General features: G+C 37.7%; 4 protein-coding genes, 1 non-coding gene and 1 pseudogene across 5 annotated transcripts; 3 read left to right on the top strand and 3 right to left on the bottom strand.

Moving 5' to 3' along the window:
- Positions 1-898: 898 nt before the first annotated feature.
- LOC114724029 (probable beta-1,4-xylosyltransferase IRX10L) lies at positions 899-4,382 on the top strand (annotated as a pseudogene).
- A 946-nt stretch (positions 4,383-5,328) lies between these two features.
- Positions 5,329-8,829, bottom strand: LOC114724030 (chromophore lyase CRL, chloroplastic-like). The gene is made up of 9 exons (XM_028910301.1): positions 8,515-8,829; positions 8,340-8,389; positions 7,967-8,027; positions 7,824-7,859; positions 7,523-7,573; positions 6,831-6,923; positions 6,420-6,524; positions 6,011-6,103; positions 5,329-5,875 (listed from the first exon to the last, which is right to left on the bottom strand). The coding sequence occupies exons 1-9, from the start codon at positions 8,683-8,685 to the stop codon at positions 5,735-5,737; spliced, it is 801 nt and encodes a 266-aa protein (XP_028766134.1). The 5' UTR covers positions 8,686-8,829; the 3' UTR covers positions 5,329-5,734.
- Positions 8,830-10,313: 1,484 nt separating this feature from the next.
- LOC114724036 (succinate dehydrogenase assembly factor 2, mitochondrial) lies at positions 10,314-12,167 on the bottom strand. The gene is made up of 5 exons (XM_028910309.1): positions 11,842-12,167; positions 11,629-11,739; positions 11,369-11,495; positions 10,821-10,889; positions 10,314-10,712 (listed from the first exon to the last, which is right to left on the bottom strand). The coding sequence occupies exons 1-5, from the start codon at positions 11,937-11,939 to the stop codon at positions 10,566-10,568; spliced, it is 552 nt and encodes a 183-aa protein (XP_028766142.1). The 5' UTR covers positions 11,940-12,167; the 3' UTR covers positions 10,314-10,565.
- Positions 12,168-14,367: 2,200 nt separating this feature from the next.
- On the bottom strand, positions 14,368-17,028 carry LOC114724035 ((+)-neomenthol dehydrogenase). The gene is made up of 4 exons (XM_028910307.1): positions 16,937-17,028; positions 16,156-16,414; positions 15,669-15,863; positions 14,368-14,984 (listed from the first exon to the last, which is right to left on the bottom strand). Exons 1-4 carry the CDS (start codon positions 17,026-17,028, stop codon positions 14,589-14,591), a joined length of 942 nt encoding a protein of 313 aa, XP_028766140.1. The 3' UTR covers positions 14,368-14,588.
- A 337-nt stretch (positions 17,029-17,365) lies between these two features.
- On the top strand, positions 17,366-17,447 carry TRNAS-AGA (transfer RNA serine (anticodon AGA)). The gene has a single exon. It is a non-coding gene; the product is annotated as a tRNA-Ser (tRNA).
- On the top strand, positions 17,411-19,365 carry LOC114724034 (pentatricopeptide repeat-containing protein At5g61800-like). The gene has a single exon (XM_028910306.1). The coding sequence runs from the start codon at positions 17,607-17,609 to the stop codon at positions 19,110-19,112; it is 1,506 nt and encodes a 501-aa protein (XP_028766139.1). The 5' UTR covers positions 17,411-17,606; the 3' UTR covers positions 19,113-19,365.

Genomic DNA, 19,365 nt, shown 5'->3' with positions numbered 1-19,365 from the left:
TGATTTGGCTACGCTGTTAAAAAAAGTCCAACTTATTTTAGTTTTACGATTCTAATTATAAAAGCTACTTGACTAAATCGAGAAGACTAATAAAATAAGTTAAGTCAGTTATCTGTAATAGACAGGTGCTGTCTTTCCTAAAATATCACTATTAACCAAGTGTATTGGTTAAAATTACCAAATGACTATTTTGAAAAAATATATATAAATACAAGAAATAAAATGGATTGGAGTCTCATATAAAATAAAAATCAAACGAGATCTTATATTAAGAACAAGAGGTATATATATTACCCTTCCAATCCTAAATATAAAACCCTTTTATACTATAAGAAAAATCCTATATTTAGAGTCGGAGGAATATATTTAGGAGCGGAGGAGTATATGAAACATGTTTGATTATAAGTGAAAGTATTCAAAACGCATGTGAATATTTTTCTTCTCACAAACATCCAGTCCACAATAATAGGATTTTCTTTGGTTGGAAAACTGCAAATTTTGAGAGCAATAGTATTACTGATACGATTTACTCACGAAGGCGGCGGAAAAGACAATGTGTCCGGAATTTCTGTTAAATGCGGCATTCTTGCGATAAATTTCGTGCCCAAACATAGAAAGAAATCTAGCCTTTTCATGCCTGCAAGTTTACTATTTATGGCAAAATTTTATAACTTGTAATAATTAAATACGAAGATTTTTGAGGACGCCCTCTGAAGAAAAACAATTTCACACGTGGAAGAACGGCATTGGTTGAAAAAATAGTACAAGACAGACGACCGGGGTTGAACTTCACAGCGTGACCGGGGTTGAACTTCACAGCGTGATAGCTGGGTTAGGTGTGTTATGGTAGTCTGAGATGGACTGCTCATCCACCCGCCGATAAAGAAATCGAAGGAATCGACATTTTCAAATCCTGCTGCTTCTCCTTCTTCAATAATCCACCATCGCTCACGTTAATTTTCAGAGTAGTTGGAAACCCTTTAACTCTGTTTCTTCAAAGCCAATATTCGCCTTCTTGTTCTGCCAAATCTGTCTCTCTCGTTGCTGCTGAGAAGATCCCATATTCCTTTTCTTCGAGCGGAGCCTCAAAAGCCCAAACGCTAAGAAATCTCCCACAACTACTTTGCCCTGTGACGTCTTAACTTTCGTCCTCTTCTTCTGCTGACTAAAATTGACTTCCTTTCGTTCTTTTACTCGTCTATCACAGCTATATTTTGTGACCAGCTTTCCTCTTCTTCCGTGTCTATCAGTGAGATTCCTCGAATTAAAACTTCCTGGGGAATCAAAAATTCAAAATGAATAGTAGGAAATGGGGTTTCGTTGGGCTTCTTGTGTTGCTTTCCTCTGTACAAGTGGTGCTGTCGAGCGAGGTCGAAATCAACCTACTGAAAGAATTTCAGGTGCAATCCCTGTCATTGACCCACTTCGTTTTTCGATTTATTTAATCTCCGAGTTCTTTTTTAATTTCGGAAGTTTGTTATCTTCCTTTGATTTGGGGCTGTTGATTACAGTCGAGTTCATTTTGGTCATGATTGGATCCTTCATAGTTGTGGCGCTCTCCTGGGTTCTTCTGACGTGTATTCAATTAAGATCTACTTTAGATTAAGGTTCACTTCGGATATCTATATAAGCTGTTGACTTCTTTTTGGTTTTTGCCAAATTTATGCGTACTGGTCTCGATATAGATCTTTTGTTCCCTAGCATCTTGTGAAACACCATAGTCCTAAAATCACATTTTGAAGTTGCTACCGTGCTAGTTAGATCACACATTGAATTATTTGTTGGTTTGATATGGGCGGGCGCGGCTCCAACACTGAGTATGAACCGCTTTAGGGATTGACGTTCTGAAGCTGCTCCAGTTGCAATGGATAATAGATGATATAGAAGCCGTTATCGGTCCCGTCAATTGATTTTTTTTAAGAAAAAAATGGAATTAATAGAGTGGCTCTATCTGCTGTTATTGGGTCAGCTAATTGTTTGCAATATCAACACAGGTTCTTGTGGACAATTTTCACTAGGATAGGGATATGCAGGCTGATAGGAGGTAGTAAAGCGTTCTGTTTACTTAGTGATCTCATGCCAGCCAAAATCATGCCCTTTTTTTGTATCAAAGAAAAATGTATTACTTTGGTATATGGAGTCAGAGGTTTATTCGGACACACCTATATACTGGGGCACTATATATCACCCAGGTAAAGATGAGTGAAGTCAAAGTTAAATGCTCTAATTAATCCGATATATCTGAAGGTGGCTCTGTTATATTGCTGTGGAAGTGAGACATGAGTTCAAATATCGGTAGTCCATTAAATTTGATTTGGTGTTTGTTGTTAATTTTGATAATTATGGGTCTACCTGCACAGGTATGCCTGGTTGCTTGAAATTTTAATTTCAGGTCATTGATAAGCTGGCTTCTCTGCAACTTCTCAAAGCCTTTCATAATGAAACTCATTATAGTGATAAGCTTGACACATACAGATCTGCTAAACTTCAGTGTGATCTGAACTACTTCAGAATCAATGTTATATTTAATCTGTATAAGCGAGACTAATCATCAGTGTTTATATTATGGATGAACAATTGCAGGTAGTGCTGGTGATGTACTAGAAGACGATCCAGTGGGAAGGTTGAAGGTTTTGTTTATGAACTCCCTAGCAAATATAATAAGAAAATTCTGCAAAAGGATCCAAGATGCCTCACTCATATGTTTGCAGCTGAAATCTTTATGCATAGATTTCTCTTATCTAGTCCTGTTCGAACCCTTAATCCTGAAGAAGCTGATTGGTTTTACACCCCAGTATACACCACCTGTGATTTGACACCTAATGGACTTCCTTTACCTTTTAAATCACCGAGAATGATGAGAAGTGCTATACAGCTTATTTCTTCAAACTGGCCTTATTGGAATCGGACAGAAGGGGCGGATCATTTCTTTGTGGTTCCTCATGACTTTGGTGCATGTTTCCATTATCAAGTATGAAAATTTAGTACATCATTTTATAAGTTTTTTTAAAAAGAATATTTTGTGCGCAAATAAAGTAATATTTTTCAAGTATATCAGATTACTTTGTTGGTATTATACATGAAAGTATATATTTTTGTTATATTGTTTTGTTCCAGGAAGAGAAGGCGATTGAAAGAGGAATTCTGCCATTGCTGCAGCGTGCTACCTTGGTTCAGACATTTGGACAGAGGAATCATGTCTGCCTAAAAGAGGGCTCAATCACCATTCCTCCATATGCTCCACCTCAGAAAATGCACACCCATTTAATTCCTGAAAAAACTCCTAGATCCATTTTTGTTTACTTTCGAGGATTGTTTTATGATGTTGGAAATGACCCTGAAGGCGGCTACTATGCAAGGTAGGTCTTATATTTCAATACATATGTGCCAAAGAATGTAGTGGCATCCTATGATCGAAAATGCTATTAGAATTTAATTGATGTGTTTAGTTATTATGATTGAATTATTAAAACTAGTAAATCAAATTGGAACTTAGTCCTTTGGTGATCAAAAGTTGACTTTTGAGATTACGTGCAGAAATCAACGAAAAATATGCTTCAAAGTCTGGTGCTATGCATGCATGTTTTTGTAATGTAAAGCAAACACAACTACAGATAATTTTATCAGTCAAGGTGATTGTATCTTGTAAATTTACAGAGGTGCAAGAGCAGCAGTGTGGGAGAATTTTAAGGACAACCCACTTTTTGACATTTCTACTGAGCATCCAACTACATATTACGAGGACATGCAACGCGCTGTCTTTTGTCTGTGTCCACTTGGCTGGGCCCCTTGGAGTCCTAGATTGGTTGAAGCTGTGATATTTGGTTGCATCCCTGTTATCATTGCTGATGATATTGTCCTACCATTTGCTGACGCAATCCCATGGGAAGAGATTGGTGTATTTGTTGACGAAGAGGATGTCCCTAAGTTGGACACTATACTCACATCTATCCCACCAGAAGTAATATTAAGGAAGCAGAGGTTGCTTGCAAACCCTTCCATGAAGCAAGCTATGCTATTCCCTCAGCCTGCGCAACCAGGAGATGCTTTCCATCAAGTTCTAAACGGGCTTGCACGTAAATTGCCACACGACAAGAGTATATACTTGAAACCAGGGGAAAAGATTTTGAATTGGACTGCTGGCCCTGTGGGTGACCTGAAACCTTGGTAGAGGTTATAACAGTTTTTCTTTGAGGCAATTAGGATTCTTTATGTTGCTTGGTCAAATCCTCCAAGTGTTCATAGGGGTTGGTTGTAATTCAGATGCTGGGTTCAATTTTCATTGTAAATTTTGATAATTTTTCCAGACAATATATTAGATATGTTGTCCATTTGCAGCTATGATGGAGTTTTCTTTTGTTGTTATGCCTCTCTTTTAATAATTCTTTCATTGTACGTTTCTTGATCCTCTGTGCATGAAAGGAACGTGTAAAGTTCATGTGTTTTCAATCACCTCTCAACTAGGGGTGTTGATTCTTTAAAAAGCTCGAGATTAGCTGGTGGTATAATTTCTGGTTGTTCTGGAACCAGAGCGTGTCCGGTAAGGTAGTTTCAAAGCTAATAATGCTTACTCATAGCATATGTCCTTCTCCCGTATAATTATTTTATACTAACAACTGGTGGTTCATTTCTAATTGATCGTGTGTTGACCATCATGCCCACCACCGCCTCCAACAACCGCCTATTTTCCCCCCAATTTTTGACATCGTTAGATAATTTACATTTCTCAATAAACAAATGCAGTGAAACACAAAATTTGGCAGTGGACATTATTGTACGTTGTGGGGGTATGAAAGCCACGCTTTTTTCATGGAGGCTGCAGACACAACATGGCGATGAAACTTATACGCCTATCTTCCACCATTTTGTGTGTCGCACCACTTTCCATTGTCATTGACCAATCTTGAGAAGCAGTAATTGGTGGGAACTGAAAGAGCAAAGAAAAACACAGCACCACCAGACCCCCTTCTCCATCATCCCCTTGGCCCCATGCCGGTCCTCCCCAATCCTTTTGCTCCCAATCCACTTATAACCATCACCGTACTTCAACAGCACTCATAATTTCCGTAGGCCTCACTCCCAATCAAGCCTATATATCTGTCCGCATTGCGGACTTGCTTTATATTTTCCCCCCAACGTTCCTAGTTTACAACTTTAAATATATTAGTATGGTATAATGTTAAACCTCCCATCGTGAAGTTGCCTGATAGATGCTTCTACCCTCTTTATTTTTGGTAAATAACCGGTCATCCCTTTCTCTTCTAACACCACGAAACTATAAAGCAACCTCAGTTTTGCCAATAAATGCATAAGCAGAGAGAAAGCAGATAATGCAACCACGCAAATAGCTTCAAGGAACCTATATAAATCTTTACATGAATGTGCTAGAAAAACTCATGCAATGTTTGACCGATCGAGAGAACAGCGACCTATTTATTGGCTGTTGCTTATAATATCGAACTACACTATTGACAGTAAGATACTACTGATGACTGAAGACCTACGAAAATGGGTGTTGCGGCCGTGTAAAATAAAGCAATTACACATTTTGCATGAAAGGCACCATCTGGGGCTATTCCACAATGATTTAAGGTCATTTTCTTTTCAATGCTCTCAATTTCCTAACTCTGCAGCCTTTGGAGCTTCGCAATAGCTTCATCCCCAGTTGGGGAAAGCGGCTGCTTCCTCTTAAAAAGATCCTGAAACAAGATAAATTCATGATGAATTTTTCTCTTCATTCTTGCAAGATAAATGAACCCTCTATTCTTCTCTCCATGGATGGTGGAGGGGGGAAGTTCAAGGGAGAAAACATATCGTTGAAACTGGAGGTTGGTGCGGGCTTGAACTCATAAGGTCCTTCCTTCGGCCCCCAAACCTGCAATCAGGCACAAAAATAAATAATGTTGAATCTTTTTCCCTCAGATAAATGCCTATTTACAAGTAGCCATTCCTGTGACCCATTTCGACAAACTAGCTAAAAAAAAAATGCAGAATTAGGTACAAAACTAACTTGATTTCCATTGTCATCATAACCCCTATCCCAGGTTTGTATCTCCTTATTTTTCATGACTGTGAGTTCGGTAGTACAGTAGGATGCTCCATTCTGCAACAAAAAGGACAAGATATTATACAGAATTAGAATAGAATAATCCCCTCCAAAGGAAAGGGAGTTTGAATCTTGAGAACAAAAGGATAGAAAACCAATTGAGAGAAAAAAGACAAGCAAAAAAATTCAAAATCCAAGTTCAACAAAGCTGGCACATTACCAAGGATTTTTAACTTTATATTCTATATTGATGATATTAAATCCACGTTCAACAAACCATCATGAGACCATCTTGGACAAAGAAAAGCAGCACATAAGACTCGGGATGGGGAGGGGATGATTTCTATAAGGCAATAGTTTAACTACAAATTACCCATGAATTAGGAAACCCGCCAGGAGGGGTTGAACCTTCATATAAGCAGCGTTTTCCACGCGGACAGCGCTTCAGATGTATTGTTGTCAAATGCTCTGCAATGTCCTGCAAACCACGGCACACTTACTCAGAAAACAACCATGCTCAATTGCTTATACAGTTTAAAGATACCATCCACATTTAAAATCACTTCCATAACATACTTGATACTTATTTTTATTTTATAATTTAAATTCTAGGATTTTTTTTTAAAATCTTTTGACAGTATATCATATCTCGTAAATTTTTTTTCTTTTTATTGATATAGACTGTATTGCTGAAAATCAGATAAAACTAGCTAAGGTTCAGAAAAATTTATATAGCCTTATGCCCTTAAACTGTATCCTCTTATAGACATGATTGAATACTTACCCCAATGACTTCTTCTTGCTGTGGACGCTGATCCTTTGGGCGATCACAAAAGTTCTTGTACTCCTCCATGTCTCTAATGGCATATGTACTTAACTACAGAAAATCGAAGCTAGCAGTCAGGCACTAATTCAAATAACATATAATGTCCATTAATCAGTAACAGGAATGAGAGAACAGTAATCTTCTAAAGATGAGGTATGCAGCTTCCTCTATCAGAAGTTCAACAAAACCTAGTTACATCTTAGACCACTTACTTTTGGTTGCCATAGAAATCAGAAACAAATTCAAAAGTCCAAAAAGTTCAGAGGAGATGCATTCCTCAAGGTAAGGGAGCATAAATGGTCCAAAGAAGGGAGGAGGGAAGAAAGGCATGAGAACACATACTCTTCAAATATTTATTCCATAGAAAAATAAAGAGTCGTTCCCTTTAAAGAAGTCCTCCTTGTTATTTTATGAAGTTAGAGATGTTAGAAAGCAAAGACAGCATAAATTACATAATCTAAATCACAATTCTCAACCATGACGCAGCAAAATTTAACTAAATTTCACAGAATAAACTCCTCATAATTATTAAATGAGAGGGAGAGAGCACCGTATAACCATATAATAGCAGCCATACCAAGTTCCATGCATAAATGCAAATAGCTAAAAGAACCACAAAAAGGACATCATAAAACTGGTCGCACACAAACCTCAACATCGCATTTCAACTCTTTTGGACAAGGTTTCACCATTAAAAACCTCTGCATGAAGATGATAGAAGATAATTTAGACCATGCATCATCAGAAAAACCAAAATAGTAAGGTGCGTGTGGCAAAATTCCCAGAAAGTCAACATTGTGGAGTAGTCTTGCGCATGTTCAGGTTTTTCTTTTCTTTTTCTTTTTCCCACCTTTTCTGGGCCACCGGTTCATGTTCAGATTTTGAGTATTAAGAAACATACGAAATAAATTTGAACATCAATTCTCACAACTCACAAGACATGTGTACTACCTGTCGAAAGGGCTTTTGTGGAGTCCTCCAAAATGCCTATCAGCACAAAGAAAAAATATTCATGAGCAACTTATGAGATTGAGATCTACAAGACGGAAAAATTATTCACAATGAAGATGCTAGTATACTCGTATTATATTCACCTGTTCAAAATACAGGACATTTGAACCATTCACTAGATCTGCCGCAGGGCACGTGAGCATTCTGCGAAAATTATAGATAAAAATGATGCATTTATGAGTGGCTTCCCTCTCCAAAAACAAATGAAGAAAATAAATTCGGTCATCACTCCCTCCCTTTTCCCCTTCTCAAACTGAAAAATTTCCAGAGGGAATCGTTAAGAAATTATGGTTCCAGGCAATGCAACTTCGAAAACGGTGAAATGTATAGGCATTAGGTACTGATATTAATTATAATCTGAAACGTCTGGGAATAAAATAGGCAAAACAGAAGCTGCTATAGTACAGATAATGGTAACAGTGCCAATCAGAAACTGAAAAGAATGAATTAACATACCTAATATTGAAATAATTATCCGGGTCTCTGGAGGCTTGCTCTTTTGAATACTACACCGAAAAGTTTTGAAGAATTAAGCACAAACATAGAGAAAAGGATCATCTAGCACACACATATACACGCACAACAAGCAACAAGGAGCAGTAAAGAATGCAAATATGAGTAGACGATTCACCTTTTCGCCGGCGAGGGACTGAGAGACAATACGAGCATGGTCCCAACGTGTGGTAGACTTACTTAGTCGCTTCACCAGAAGTGCACCTCCAAGGAGTACTAGAGTCTTCACCACCAGCCCCCGAGCACGGTTCCATCCATTGGAATCGTTCGAATCCGACTCCTTACCCATGTAAACTGTTTACTATACAAATAATAATCCGCGAAACTGAGGAATCATCTAAATCCAGCCATTCTTAAGACATCAATCATCGTACAAAAAGAATCTAGAAACTTTGCAGGTGAAGCAGAAGACGGTTTAAGAAGAAAACAAAGGAACTCGTCAAATTAAAGTTACAGGAGTAGACACATAAGGGGGAAATGGCAGCCTAGCTGCTGCGACAATCTTCATTGGCCTGAGAAAGGCTCATCATCATCATCATCCCGAGATAGAGGCACAGACCTCAACTTTTTGTGAGATCACTCCCCCGCCGTCAATTGGGTTAACCAGCATTAGTCTGAAATAAAATCAACAAAATTTATTACGAATGTAAGACGTGTATTTTACTCATCAGCGCGGCAGGATTCTGATTTATTCAGCTATAATTTTTGCAATTTTAACATTTTACTTATTTATTTTTTTGATGAAGTACTTATTTATTTTTTTGCATGTCACCATAATTAACTAAACAGCGTTCTACTTATTGAAAATATAAGAAGAAATAAAAGAGAAGAAAACATACCACTTAGATAAAAAATTTCATTTATTTAGAATATGATATATTCATTATGATTTTAATACGCCTTGTATTATAAGAATCAATAAATTAATAATTTGCAAGATATGTAATTAAAGATTTTAATCTATATAGTTAACTTATATAATTTTCTTGAGTGATGAAATATAATTCACTAACTAAATTGTAGTTATATTATTTATGAGACTTCTAATTGACCAATTCCAGATTAATTTGTGGGACTTATAACCGAATATTCATGATTTAGAAATGTCAGCACGAATATACGAAGTGAATTAATATATTTAAAATTTTTAAAATATTAAATGAGTGAACATTCAACCCGAACAAGATGAATTACTGTTCAAGGCACCAATTGTATGCGGTCCATTCGCTGTTGAAGGAACCTTGAACAAAAATGCTTCCATGCTTTGATGCTAATATTGACTCACGGCAATCATAATTCAATTTAACAAATAAACACCGGATCCTCCTTTTTCAAATATAAAATCGTAATAAAATGTTTAAAATGTCTCTTAGTTAAGTGACAAGTTGACTATGAGAAATGACAAATTTACTTTAATGAATGACAATTTGAGTGGACCAAATTACACTTGACTAAAGGTGTACCAAATGACGAGTTGACTATGAGAAATGATAAATTTACTTTAACAAATGACAATTTCAGTAAACTAAATCACAATTTGACTGAGTGACAATTTAGACATTTCACTCACATTTCACATTTGTAAAAATAGGACCTAATCTTTATTTGTTATTTTTCAAATTAAAAATCTCAAATCGCAATTTTACATATTGAGTCTTTATTTGTAATTTTTTTTTTTGGTGTATAATAGCTCGCACACTCAAACATCCATTCCTTAAGCAGCGTTTGGTATCAATTGAACTGCAAACCACACGGTTTATCAAGGGAGAACCATGGCAGGTTCACCCCTACCAACCACATCATTCAAAAAATGACTTAAATTCCCTCTGGTAGAAGAGAAATCAAGAATCAAGCATGAGGGAAGTCAAGTCTCGTCTCTTTCTTCTGTTTTGTTTCTTGTAGGTATCTCCCTTTGAGTTAAGAATGATAGAATCCAGCACTTTATTCCCAAAAAAAAAAAAAACATAGAAAAGAAAACAAGTTTAACACAGAGAACACCGAGGATAACAGTCAGGCCAAAGGAGTATTTTCATGTCTCAAGCAGCTTATACAAGCCTTGAAATTGCAGTTACTCAGCCCTTCATAAACACAACAATAATGGCCGACCAGATTTTATTCAATCCTTTTTTTGCTTTTACAAAGAGACAACCCCAAACCATCGAGAAGGAGCTACTGATTCCCAGCAACAGGACCATCCCGACCTTTCTTGATATCATCCCAACCTCTTACCCATGGTTGGCCAGGCGTTGCTCTTGTTTCAGGGGCGGCATGGCTATCAAGGTTCTTCTTGACTCCGTCCCGCACAGCAGCAAAGACCTACAAGGCAACAGATGGTTCGTGTGAGAATTTTAACCCCGAAGAAAAAACACGGGGAGGAAAATGTGAATTGGAACTTCATCATTGAACTGATAACAAGAAACTCACCGGATTTGAGGTGACTGCTTCAGGGGGTTGCTCCTGCCCGGATACCCATTTCCATAAATCCGGATTCTCCTGCAGTCCAGCAATTAGATGTTTGAAATGCCACGGACTCACAGGTGTTAAGGTTTTTGAGTTTTCAGAGAAGCATTGCTACCGCTCCAAATATCATGTTCTAAAGACCTAAAGAACCAAACGCCCTCTAGCTTTTGACTTGAAAAATTTCTTTTCTGGTCCTGATTAACTATAAGTTAGGATTCTCTTCCCAAATCAAATCAGATTCCAGACTTGAACTACTCTATCTTACCTTGATGATGTTTGACTAGATATAAGTGGCAGAAAGATAGTCCGTGAAGGGGATTATAATACTAAGTAGTAAAATTAAATCTCTTGCAGGCATGCATTCATTCAAAGAGACAGAGACACAAACAAGAGCTACGGAAGATATTGGAAAGCACTTGATTCCTAAGAATATAACACTTAGGGCAGATAGAGCGAAATGAATTCTTCCGTGATCTTATTAATCAAAAATATAAGGATGACTCAGAAAATACCATGTCCAGAACATGAATCAGAGATTTAAGCCGATTTTCATCCAAGGAATGGATATTCTCCTCCACCCATTTGCCGAGGACCAAGTCCAGCTCCAGGAACCCTCGTTGCTTGCTTCTGTACAATAATCTACACATAAATTGAAACATGAAGTAAATCAACATGTCAAGTCTATCATTACAAAAATAAAATAAAATGGAGGAACGTATTCAATAGAAGAGAGGAGAAATGAGGAGAAGACACAGAGATTCCAGAATGGAACCTATTAAACAAGCGCCTTTTGCTTTCTTCGTTGGACAGGTCTATAGCAAGCGATTGAGCGTCGTTACTCTGGGAAGTGAATCGAGAAGACAAAGCATATCCATAGGAAGGCCTAAAAAAACAATAACCCCCACTTCCATAAGAGAAAAAAATTAAAAAAGAAACACCAATCAGAGTTCAAATTCACAGGAGAAATTTATGGTTTAAGGAGAACCTGAGAAGGGGATTTGAAGTAGGTTGGATAGAGCTCGGCGTAGACGCATAATTGAGCACCCTGGAAACGTTAATTACAAGTCTTCGCAAATTCGCCATTACAATCAGATTGTGGTTTCTGCAGAACCTAAACCCAAGAATTTAAATTGCACCGCTGTTACAAACAAATTAATCACCAACCAAAAGAGAAGTGAAGGGATTCCGCCCTTTAGGGGCTAAGTTTAGGTATTTGGCCACAATTCTTGCTTTGCTAGTTGGAATGGAAACCACGCACAGACGAGGCAGGGCGACGACTGTCGTGTCCCTTCTTCAGCCACGGGGGCTAGGAGCGCCGGGTCTTTTCGCGCTGTGGGAGGCTTTAGAGCGTTGGATTAATCCGATGTTTGACAGCGTGACACGGAGAAGAGGCCACGTGGCACCTTGCATGTACACGTCCTTCCTGATATCGCGGGAATAATAACTAGGGGGTGTTTGGCAAAACCAAAACCTAGGTTTCAGAAGCACTTTTCCGCAAAACGAGATAACCTCCTCCACATATTTACTTCGTAATCCGTAAAAGCACTTCTGAAACTATGGTTTGGTTTCTATCCAAACACCCCCAAAGAAGAGAAAGAAAACAGGGATTAGATTTAGAACGAGGGGGAAAAGAGGAAAGAAAGAATATCAGAAATCACCGATTCTACCTCTTTATCTTTGACGATGGTGGGAAAATGGAGATCGATGATAGCTGACACGCAACAACATGACAGAAGCACAAAACAAGGACATGGTGGCAGAATACCATCCTCGGCCGTCTTAGGACATGTTTAAATTGCAGTTTGAAACTATAATTGTGTTTTGAAATATGTGAAACTGAAGTTACAAATTAAGTTGGACAAAAATTGTTGTTTGGCTGGGTTAACTTTTCCAACCAACTTTTAGCTTTCAATCTTAGTTAGACTCAACGGAAAAAAATCTAACTTTTCAAACTGCAGTTTCAAACGGTAATTATTAAAAATGAGTATCCCAGATTTACCTGCACATTTTTTTTCTCTGTCTCATCTCCTTTGTTAGCATAATAAGCTTTTATTTAGACCAAATAAATTTTAATTTATATTTATGTTTGTCTATTATGTATATTTAATTAATTATCTATAATGTGTTTTCAAATTTTTCTTCATAACAAATATTTTTATTTTATAATTTCACAAATACACTATTTATATTTTATCATAATAATTTTATGTATTTTTTAAATTATTATCACATTAAAAACTTAAAATTTCAAATACTACTATTCAATAAAGTCCATATCATTTTTAGGCATTTTACAATTAAACTAACTTTTTTATTAATAATCCAAACAATTTTTAACTTTTTTAACTAACTTTTAAAAGCACCTATTCAAACATACCCTAATTGACTTTTACTCTAATTTCAGTTACAAAAGTCAGTTGAACTAGAAATTAGTTTTGCGCAACACTAATCCAAACATACCCTTAGTTTCATTACTTGAAACTTGAAAACCGTTAATTACTTTTTCTAGAATGAGAACGGATATTGTAATTAAAAAAAATATTTAGTATAAATAATTACTTATTATATGGGTTAAGTAATCCATGAAGATTGAATGGGGAATACTATCTCCTTCCATAATATTTTTTAATTTTACATATATAGGTTTGTTCAATTTAATATAGTAAGTAATTTTTCGTTCTAAAAACTCTTTTAATAAATTTTGTTAATCCCAATCTTAGTTCCTACTCTCATTTTCAATGCAAGGTTCGAGTAAATAGGCTCTCTTTTTTGGGCTACAATAAAGTTTTAATCCTCATCAATTTTTCGTATGAAGGGCAAAAATGGAACGAACTGATAAAAGAAAAAGCTTCGCATTCGCAGCCGTGCGTGCGCCCTGTGCCTTCTATCTTTAATCACTTAATCAGTAAGAGAATTATATAAATTATTATTATAATATAAATATCATGTAAATAGCTCACAATTTTCACTCCCTATATTTTAAAATGGCTAAAAAAATGGTGAATAAGGTGCAAATTGCTTGGCCTTCTTAATTTTTTTCTCTTTTTTTTTTTTAAGTTTCATTATTATTTTATTAAATATTTATTTATAGTTATTACTTTTAATTATCTTTTAAATTGTATTATAATTTCTTTTATGAAATATGTTTGTTACTGTCTATACGTGTTTATTTTTAAATTTATTTAACATTTTATTTCTTATATATGTGTTATACACATATATAATATTTTTTATTTAATTCTTACATTACTGATTCAGCAGAAAAACCACAATCCACTAGGCTTGCAGGTTCAATATTCAGCTTTTAAAATATTGATAATGTGTTATAAATAATGTTCAGAGTAACATATAAATGGGATAAGATGGAGCATTTTTTTTCAGTTCGATGGTTTAATTTTTTTGTTTTGAAAAAAAATATAAACTCGAATATTATTTATTTTTTATGAATACAGTTTATCTGTTGGGGGTAAAAAAACACGCGCGCGCGCACAATTTATAACCCACTGCTACGAGGATTAAAAGACTGAAATGATATTAACTATTAGCACTAGGAAATAGTAACCTCGTGGGGAAATAGACAAGGCCCTCATTCCTCAAGCATCAGCGAAACATCAGGTTGACTTCAAACATGGTTTTACATGGACTGATCAAGCAAGTCGACTTCTTCTCCATCCCAAAAGGTGATAGCTGCCCTTCATACATATACACAATACATCTCAAAATCCAAATGGCTTAAAATTTAATCTCCCGCCTTTCTGCAAAGAATTTCCCAGATACAGGTTGGTCAGGAAGAAGGGCAAGCCATACTCCAGTATCAGCTCCTTCATCAGCAGTGATATTTCCTGCATAACCCGTAAGAGCAGTCTTCACCCACCCAGGGCAATAGCAATTGATGTAAATCCTCTCACCCTGGGGTCGCTCACAAAGCTTTCTTGCCATAAGTCTGGTATAAGCATTAACTGCAAGTTTTGACACAGAGTAGTCAGTGAAGGTTTGAGGCCACCCATTTGATGTCCATGTTCCATCTTCTACTTGATGTAGGAAAGTGGACACAGTCCTGTCAACCAGTTCCTCTGAAAAGGATTCCTCGTCATCTAGTTGCTCCCTCAAGGCTACATCGCCGATTCTCTGTCGCTCAAGCAGCTAAAAATCAGTCTTTTTTTCTTTTGGCTACGACCTATGACAAGTTGCATAAGGAACCAATGGCCCTACTGTAATTTAAAGCAGCTAACAAGAAGATATCGCCAGAAGGCACACATCACATATTTAAATGGCAGAATAAATGCGAAACAAAACGAAAGGCTGTATAATTATATGAATTTTTCAGTCTAACATATCAGTCAAGGGAAAATGAAAATGAAGTACAGGAGAGACCACAGGAATTCTGATAGGCGTCATAAAGCTTAATGCTTCTCTATTCTCTAACACTTTCAGGTTCTAACTTAACCTTGTTGAAAGTTTCAAGTAATATTAGTAGACTAAGAATAAAGAAATTTAAGGAATTTAACATACAAAGAACACGGATATCTCTGTAGCGGTGACATGTTCTAATTTAGTCCCAATAATTGCAAATTCTGAATATGAAGGCAGACAAGAAAATAGCAAATTTACCAGAAGAAAGTGTAAACAAAAGAAGGAACTAAAGATGAAGATCAACTTCGCTTCAGGATATATCACAAGAAAAAAGATTGCTTTGCCATTGTTCGCGCGCGCGCGCGCACACACACAACATACATATGCATATATGTTGGTATACTATATAACACAGAAAAGATGTATCTTCAGGAAGTAACATAAAGAATTTTCACTTACATTGCGTCTACCATTTAGCCTACCAAGACGCGAGCTCACATTAACAATACGAGCACCTTTAGTGGAAGGCTTCATCAACGGAATCATAGTTTCAATCATTATCTTAACGCCATAATAATTTGTTTTAATAACCTTAAGGGCATTTTCAACAGAGTTATCAAACCCAAGATTGAAATTAACTCCTGCATTGTTTACCTGCAGAGAATAACATTGTTTAGAAACATAAATCGAGGGCCTCTTTTACTTCCTAGTTCCTGCTAAAATTTGTTGTATTTGAGTAGAATTTCATGGCCAGAAAGTATTAATATAAATTTAAAGTAAACGAACATATATAAGGCAGCGAACATTGAGAAGATAAACTAGAAGCAATTAGAATTTACGAACAATTATGAAGATCCCAATATCGGTCAGTTGGTCAGCCCTTGAGTTGAAACCAGGTTATATATAAAAAGAAAAAGAAAAAGGAAAAAAAATCTTTGAAACTAACCAGAATATCCAAACCAGCATAATTTTTCTGTAACCACTCAGCAAAATGGTAGACGGATGAAGAATCTAGTACATCCAGTTGATGTGAAACTACGCTAAGACCACCTTCTTGCAAGACCTTAGCTGCCTCACAACCAGCACTCGCATCCCTTGATGTTAATATAACAGTCAATCCGTGTCCAGCTAGTTGTCTACAAATCTCAAATCCAATGCCTCTGTTTCCACCAGTAACCACGGCAACTGTTTCCTTAGACCACCACCTGCGATTATGCAAATTAAAGGGAGGGAAAAAAAATCTAATGCCATGAAGGGCGGGAAAGATTCTGAATTACTGTAGGTGTAAACAGCAATCACGGTTAAAAAAAAATACATATAGCCGTATTTACATGCCTGCCTAGTGCGATTATTCTCAGGTCGAATTCAATTATCCAATTAGAAAGACATTCAGTCTTCTGCATTTAGTCCAGATACTTATTATTTAATCGATTAAAAGACAAATAAATTTTATACACCCGAAACTTTTTCCTTTTCTGGTTTTGCCAAGTAGCAAGCTCCTATCCTTACAAGTTTCAGTGCCATATAAATTTGACCACTCTTAAACTCGTAATGCCTCTTTTTCCTGTCAGCTCTAATAGAGTGTGCGTAGTTGGTAGATTTTTGGGATGTTAGAATCCAGCAAATGTTGGTTTTCGGCATCGGGCGGTCATAAATCCAACGGCGAGAAAACTTTAAAATTAAGTTCCTTTTAAGATGAAATAGATTAAAGGAGCGAATAATCCAACCTCTGGTGATCAGAATAGGGCATAGTCCTGAGAATCGATATCTCTTGCATCCTCTTTTCTCTTCGCTCCTTCGCTCTCTCTTTGTTTCCCATATCCTTCTCGTGTCCTATCACCAAAGCTTCGGATATCGAGCTCGCTCACTGTTTGGAGTCACGTGGAACCGCTGGGGGATGTGGTTTTCAGCCAAATTTTACCTCCCGACGTTGTATGAGACGTCTGAGTTTATACCTCAGGCCGCCGCCACCCGCCAAGGAGCAGCTTCCCGCCGCGGGCACAAGTGGCTTCTTGGGCTTCTATACCGTTTGCTTGCTTCGTTTTCGTGGGCCGGAGCTTACATATGTTTTGGGCATTAGTCGATTCCGTTAGACCGTTACCATAGTAAGAATGCCTTATTACCAGTTAAAAAGATGCGGAAAGCACATCAATGAGGTGGACGTGCCGGAGTGGTTATCGGGCATGACTAGAATTCATGTGGGCTCTGCCCGCGCAGGTTCGAATCCTGCCGTTCACGATTTTTGTTTTTAGTTTTTCTTGTTTCGTTTTCGTCCCAACCTATAAAAAGAGGCGGATTCTGCCGACGAGCATGGTGAAAGTACGAGTCCCATACATATGCTCGTCCGAAGTATTATATCTCCTGCTGATTCGTCACTGAAGCAAAGGTGTGGGTTACATGAATCTCTTAAATGGGATAAAGAGATGCAAATTCATCAAACAACTGCATCAGCTTCATGGTTATTCAATTACTTCCGGTCTCCTCTCCCTTCATCCTTCACCTTTCTTGAATACCATTCTCCACACCCTTGCTTCCATCCTCATACCCACTAACTTGGCCAAATCCGCCACTTTCAACCCATCGAGCTATGCACTCTCTGTTTTCCGTTCCATTCCAAACCCATTAACATTCTCGTATAATAACCTCATTCGAGTTCACACTCTTCTTTCCACGCCTCTCTGCGCCCTCCACATATTTACCCTGTTGCGCCGTCTCTCTGTTTCCCCTGACTTCCACACCTTCCCATTTGTCCTCAAAGCCTGCGCTCAACTCCGTGTTCTTGCCCTCTCACAATCAGTTCATTCACAAGCTTTCAAGTTCGGGTTCGTCGCCCATTTGTTCGTACTGAATTCTCTTGTACGTGTTTACTCTGTCCACGACCGTGTCGACGATGCCTACCAAATGTTCGCCGAAAGTCCTTACAGGGATGTTGTCTCTTACAATACCATGATTGATGGGTTTGTCAAGGCTCGGCAGATTACGCGAGCACGTGAGATGTTTGACCAAATGCCCGTACGTGATGCTGTTTCTTGGGGCACTATGATAGCTGGTTATACCCAGGCCAATTTGTGCAGTGAAGCCATCGAACTCTTCAATCAGCTTCTTGCTTTAGAACTTCGCCCAGACAACATCGCACTGGTCTCCGTTCTTTCTGCTTGTGCTCAGCTGGGGGAATTAGAACAGGGGAAAATTATCCACGAGCACATCACCCGAAATGGCATTCATGTTTCTTCCTTTTTGACCACTGCTTTGGTGGATTTTTATGCCAAGTGCGGATGTCTTGAGACTGCAATAGATATATTCGATTCAAGCACTGATAAAAATGTGTTTACGTGGAATGCAATGTTTGCCGGTCTTGCGATGCACGGCAAGGGTTCGGTTTTGCTAGACTACTTTTCTAGAATGATTGGATCTGGAATCCAACCTGACGAAGTGAGCTTCTTAGCAGTTTTAATGGGATGTAGCCACGCTGGTCTGGTCCATGAAGCTCGAAAACTCTTAAATGAAATGGAACCTGTTTATGGGATTCCTCCGGAGCTGAAACATTATGGTTGCATGGTGGACATGTTGGGGCGGGCAGGTTTGATTGGAGAAGCGATGGAGCTTATAAGAGGAATGCCATATGATGGGGATATTTTCGTGTGGGGAGGGTTGCTTGGAGGATGTAGGACACATGGGAACCTTGAGATCGCAAAGAAAGCAGCCCAACAAGTGATGGAGATAAAACCAGAGGACGGTGGGGTTTATTCCATTATGGCCAATATTTATGCCCACACACAGCAATGGGATGATGTGGTCAAGATTAGGAGATTGTTGAGTGCCAATAAGAAGGCCAAGAAAATCACTGCCTTCAGTTTGATTAGATTGAACGACGACCATGAGCTCGTCCGGCTTACAGCATGACATCTTTAAACTGATCCGATGGAAGCTCTGTCCCTGCAAATATGTCTGTGCCTGTTGTTCCGGACTTGGAATTCTCTATCCTGCCGTATGAATCTTGAATGGATATGGTTGTTCTTTGAATCTCCATCCTGCAAATACGTAGTTGCGTTGCATGGTAATTTGAAGCTGTAACTTGAATACATCTCACTTATAGTTCTTCCTATGTATTCGGCTGCTAATCAAGTGATTGAGCTTTTGCATGCCTGCAATATTT

Source organism: Neltuma alba, unplaced genomic scaffold (assembly GCF_004799145.2).
Source record: "Neltuma alba isolate B1F8T4 unplaced genomic scaffold, ASM479914v2 tig00012166_pilon, whole genome shotgun sequence".
Taxonomy (NCBI): Eukaryota; Viridiplantae; Streptophyta; class Magnoliopsida; order Fabales; family Fabaceae; genus Neltuma; species Neltuma alba.
This window is presented reverse-complemented; position numbering and strand designations above follow the sequence as displayed.

Bases quoted from the DNA above. Each gene is read 5' to 3' on its own strand.
- LOC114724030 (XM_028910301.1), bottom strand. From the start codon at position 8,685: ATGGGTAAGGAGTCGGATTCGAACGATTCCAATGGATGGAACCGTGCT. The intron at 7,860-7,966 runs GTGAATATAATA...TTGTGCTGATAG, and splicing joins ATGTCCTGTATTTTGAACAG to GCATTTTGGAGGACTCCACA. The intron at 6,525-6,830 runs GTAAGTATTCAA...CGTGGTTTGCAG, and splicing joins AGCAAGAAGAAGTCATTGGG to GACATTGCAGAGCATTTGAC.
- LOC114724036 (XM_028910309.1), bottom strand. From the start codon at position 11,939: ATGGCGAATTTGCGAAGACTTGTAATTAACGTTTCCAGGGTGCTCAAT. The intron at 11,740-11,841 runs GTTCTCCTTAAA...TTGTTTTTTTAG, and splicing joins ACTTCAAATCCCCTTCTCAG to GCCTTCCTATGGATATGCTT. The intron at 11,496-11,628 runs GTTCCATTCTGG...ATTTATGTGTAG, and splicing joins AAAAGGCGCTTGTTTAATAG to ATTATTGTACAGAAGCAAGC.
- LOC114724035 (XM_028910307.1), bottom strand. From the start codon at position 17,028: ATGGGAAACAAAGAGAGAGCGAAGGAGCGAAGAGAAAAGAGGATGCAA. The intron at 16,415-16,936 runs GTTGGATTATTC...GCATAATCGCAG, and splicing joins CCCTATTCTGATCACCAGAG to GTGGTGGTCTAAGGAAACAG. The intron at 15,864-16,155 runs GTTAGTTTCAAA...TATTCTCTGCAG, and splicing joins ATGCTGGTTTGGATATTCTG to GTAAACAATGCAGGAGTTAA.
- LOC114724034 (XM_028910306.1), top strand. From the start codon at position 17,607: ATGAATCTCTTAAATGGGATAAAGAGATGCAAATTCATCAAACAACTG.